We start from the raw sequence: 4,649 nt of genomic DNA on the forward strand, positions 1-4,649 counted from the left end.
GCGCAAAGGATTTCACAGTGATTTCGGAGACACTGTCCCGCGATTACATCAAGTCATGGTTACCCCCTTGGAGAAGAATTTGCGCATACGCTTCTCTCGCGAATAAACTCAAGAATCTAACCGCAGACTCGAAAGGGGATACTTACTCGCGAGAAGACGTTAATAACGCCCCTTCCTAAATGCATATCTCCGCGAGGAGAGGCGCGGAAAATAGCGGCGCGGCAAATGGAGAGCTCTAAACATTCCAGCTATCATTCAAACCGTTCGGACCCACTCGCGCGCGCTCGCTCGCTCGCTCTCTCGCAATACAACGTCGGAGTGTACCAGCGGAGCATGTGTCTGCGCTATGGAGCGGCGCAGCCACTTCGGAGCAATTTATTTCGTTCCTTCCCCGCGTCGAGATATCGTACCGTCGCGGAAAGAGTGATGGATGTTGGGGCGTCGCTTCTACGCGAAACGTACGAAACACGCGGAGCGCCGTTAAGGTCGAGTGCCTCGGATGTAGGACACTTTATACACCGCTTCCCCCCTCGGCGTCCCTCTTCGACGCCCTCGCCCGCTCTGGATCCAGATTCTCGATAACGCGCGCCAATTCACCGTCGGCGCGGCGTGTCCGTTTCAATTAGTTACGCGAGGGAGTAGCGCGCGCGAGAGAGCTTGACAAAAGCGCCGCGAGCTCCGGAGGATCGCGGGAAGAAACGACGCTGCTTCCCAACCCCCCCCCCCCCCCCCGAGAGAGGGAAACGATGAAAGGGCTTTTTCGCAGCTGCACCGCCACGTGAAATGAACGGAAAGCCGGGCCACAGTTTCATACGCAGTCTTGTTATCGAGCCTCGTAATTTCGGTAAACAGGAACAACTTTGCAACGCACGTACCGGCACGTCTGTTTATCTTCCGCGAGAAACTGATGTTAATAATAATCTCTATTTTGATATCCGCTGCAGCGAGAGTATCGCGTACTAGTTAATAAAGGCAGTTCTAATGAGACGCGAGATACTATTCTCGTAGAATGACATGAAAACAAAAATGCCTCTTTTCCTCTCCCGATTAAAGATCTGTGCGCATATTAATGTTTCTTTGTATAAAGGTACAATGCATGTCTTTACGTCTTGTAAACTTAAACGGTCACCACTTCGGTTCGTTCTGCGAAACCAATAACGCTCCCCCCCCGATTCGTTATTCCACGTTAAAAATGTGCAATGTTCGGTTTGACGAGCTATTCTTGCCGCGGCGTTTTGAATACGAGATACATCGTAATTATCACGGCGTGCATGCTCGAGCGCTACATCGCCACGAAGCGGCGCAACGGCCCACAGCCGTCGAATCAAACGCGGGATAACTCCGGGGAGGAAAATTTTTCCCCCCCCCGTTTCGCCGCACTAATAATTTTATTCCACAAAAACGCCCAGTATTCAAATATTCAATATTCATGTATTCGATGTGAAAACGCTCGCCCGGCTCCAGGTGTAGAACATGGCGAATATGTGAAAAATTGCCGCGGGCTACATGAATAACGCGGGGAGGCGCGGGGTCTCCCACCCTTACTCGAAAGGGAGATGAATTACCGGATTCCAAATCAGCTGTGAGAATTTGAATAAAACAAGAGCGACGGGGCGGCGCGTTGCAATTTCCGCGGAGGGGCGATGGTGCCAGAAACGGGACGCGGCCCCGTTGGACGCGAGATCGAGGGGACGTTTAGCGCGACGCTGATTGGCGCTCAAAGCGCACGAACGTGGGCTCTTTTCTCTGTGCAAGCGTCCCCTCCAACCCGTGTCCCACGGGGGCCGTGATTTAATTTCTGGCATCACTGCGGAGGAGGTCGCAGCTGCGAGCGTGGCCGGCGAGAGATCGGTCGATCGAAGTCCGGGTCGAACAATCGACCCGCGGAGCGAAACAACCCTTTGTCGCGCGAGGCGGAATCCACCCGCGAGTGGGAGAAGGTGCCGTGACCCCGGCTGCTCGCTGCAACCTCGCCGTCAATTACGCGCAATCCGCAGAGCCGAGGATCTCTCGGCCGGCGGAGAATACGCGACTTTGAACTTGATGAGAGAGAGGGAGAGAGCGAGGACCTTTAACCCTCGCGGCGTGGCCTGTTACTACGCAATCTGCAAAGTGGCCGAGTATCGATATTCGAACAACGGCCAGCGAAGGTCGAGAATAAAGGCGAATAACGGCACGAGCTCCCAAGAGTCGCCCACCGTTCTCTTGGATTACTCCGTTTACATCCTTTCCCGTAGGTTTCCTTAATTCGCCCGTTAATCCACGTCTAGGATTCACCGTTGGAGTAACGCACCATCTTCACCGTTGGAAATCGCCTCGAGGCGGCGAGTGACTACTGCACTCGTTCGCAATGTACAGCGCACGAAATGACAAACGACTGCCACTCACCTAGCTGGACGTACATCTTCGGCCTGACGTTCTCCTGCCAGGCGGCCAGGGCGAGGGTGACGGTCGCGATAACGCAGCAGCAGGACAGCAGTCCCGGTTGCATCCTGGGGGCAACGCGGAGGCTGGCGCGCCTCATCTTCTCCACGCGATGATGTCGCAGCGACGCGCGGTACGACGTGCCAGGGTTCGCAGTCTCTCACCTCCGCGGCCACCGCCAACGGCACGGCACAACACGGCACGGCACGACACGGCACGGCACGGCACGGCACGGCACGGCACGACACGGCACGGCACACGCGGACAACGGAGCGGGACGAAATCCAGGAGTCGCGGACGCGCAACGCGCACCGTTACGTATCACCACTGCGCTCCGCGCGCGATGGAGCGACGACGACGACGACAACGCCCGGGCGCGCGAGCCGACTCCGCTATATCGGGCTAGGCGGTAAGAGCGCGCGCGCGCGCGCGCACGGTACTTTCTCTCGTCGCGGGGCACTCACTGCGCCGGGAGGAGGCGCGCGGATGCCGCGGCGGCAGTCACGTGTGGCGCGACCACGTCGTTCCCCGTCGTTGCGGTCGTTGCATCCGCGGTCGTCCACCGGCGGCCCGCCGCACGCATGTCTCACCGTGGAGACGGTCGGCCGCCACGCCGGCGGCCAGGCGGCACATTCACGCTCGCGGGGGACCGGCACGCGCGCCGGCGCACGCCGATGGTGGTACGCGCGACCGGAGCCAGACAGTTCACCGAGAGGCACACCAACACCAGAGGAGCGTCGCCGCGACACTCGCGTTCACGCGTTCAAGCGTCCACGCGCGAGCGCCGTCCGCAAAACGCACGAGCGACGGAGGGGAAACTATAATCGCGCGCGAGTATCAACCATCCGCGCCCCCTGACGCTCGCCGTCGCACTGACGTCGCGACAGTTGACGAGCGCTCCCCACCAGGCGGCGCGCTCCCCACTCGGCGCCGCGCTCCCCATCAAGCGACGCGCACGCCGCTCTACACTACTGTGGGCGCAGGCGCGTAACGTCGTTGCGCCCCCTCCCTCGTTTCGTTCCCCCTCTTCGCGAGCTCTCGCTCTCTCGCTCCCTGTCTTCCCGCGGCCCGAAACCGCGTATCTGTATGCGTGACTACGCGTGACCGGCGTACGGCGTGCACGCACGTGGATGCGGCGGTGAGACGCGACGCGTGGAGAACGGGGGAAAGTTAGGGGCAGTAGATTTCTGGTGGGACAGCCGAGAGCGATCGAGGGGCGACAGCCAGAGCGAGAGAGAGAGAGAGAGTGACACCGGCCAAGCGCCGATTTTCAACCCCACTACCCCCCAGCGGCGCTATCACACGCCGTTGTCGTCTTCCACGTCGGTGTGCTCCTCCTCGTCGGTATCTCCGTAGCCGCCGACAGCGTCGCCAGTCTGAAATGAGAAAAAGAGGGATTGTTACTCGGGTCGGTTAGGGACACTTCGGTCCAACGACGCTCATACTTTCTTGCGACGCCCCCGCGCCCTCTTTGAGATCCCTGACTCGAGGTGTCGCGCATTCGATTAATTTTCGCGTGAACAACCGAAGGTTGCCGAAACGTCGATGGAGAAATTAAACTATCGCGCGTTCTTGCCTCTCGATTATACTCTGAGAGAGAGATACAAGTTTTACGAGTCTTTACTTGAGATTTAATTACCAAGCTAATTGACGTGGCGAGAGATGAGAAGTCTCAATAAGGTCGCGATTTAAAAGATCAACTTGAAATTCCTTGGACGGCGCGGCGCCCGCGCGAAATCTCATTTACGCTCTAAACAAATCGAATCTCGCGGTCCGAAATTTCTGGAAGCTCGAAAACCGCAAAGAGCGAACGGAGAAATCCGATTACGATTCGATTTCGCGTAAACGCACGCGCCGCGCCGAGGTCCCGCGGGTTCCCCCGGCGCGGCGCCCAAATAAGGTTTCATCACGCAGAAAGGCCCGGGCTGCGGCGGGATAACGAAATTATCCAAATGCGACTGATTCGTCAGCGAATTTTATCAACGTATCCCGTATGCGCGGTGCGTAGCGACGCCGCCGCCGCCGACGTTGACACTGTTCATTAATTTGGCGGGCCAAGTGTGGGTGGGAGGGAGTGGACGAGCATCGCGGGGAGGGAGGGGTAGGTATGTGTGCACCGAGACTCTAATTCCTACACCAATGATTGGACATGCCTGCACGAGGGAATTCGCCGGGTGTCCGCGACGTGTACACGCAATTTCGCATGGATATGCGTGCGCGCGCAC

General features: G+C 58.3%; 1 protein-coding gene across 4 annotated transcripts in view; it reads right to left on the reverse strand.

The window, feature by feature from the left end:
* LOC105562732 (semaphorin-1A) overlaps positions 1–3,004 on the reverse strand; it is a 191,542-nt gene extending 188,538 nt beyond the window's left edge. For all 4 annotated transcript variants that reach the window (XM_012013781.1, XM_012013783.1, XM_012013782.1 and 1 more), the window contains exon 1: positions 2,389–3,004. In XM_012013781.1, the coding sequence (XP_011869171.1) occupies positions 2,389–2,524 (136 nt within the window). In that variant the 5' untranslated portion in view covers positions 2,525–3,004. The remainder of the gene's footprint in view (positions 1–2,388) is intronic.
* Between the last annotated feature and the right edge of the window lie 1,645 nt (positions 3,005–4,649).

Source organism: Vollenhovia emeryi, unplaced genomic scaffold, assembly GCF_000949405.1.
Source record: "Vollenhovia emeryi isolate VEMERY1.0 unplaced genomic scaffold, V.emery_V1.0 DF939184.1, whole genome shotgun sequence".
NCBI lineage: Eukaryota > Metazoa > Arthropoda > Insecta > Hymenoptera > Formicidae > Vollenhovia > Vollenhovia emeryi.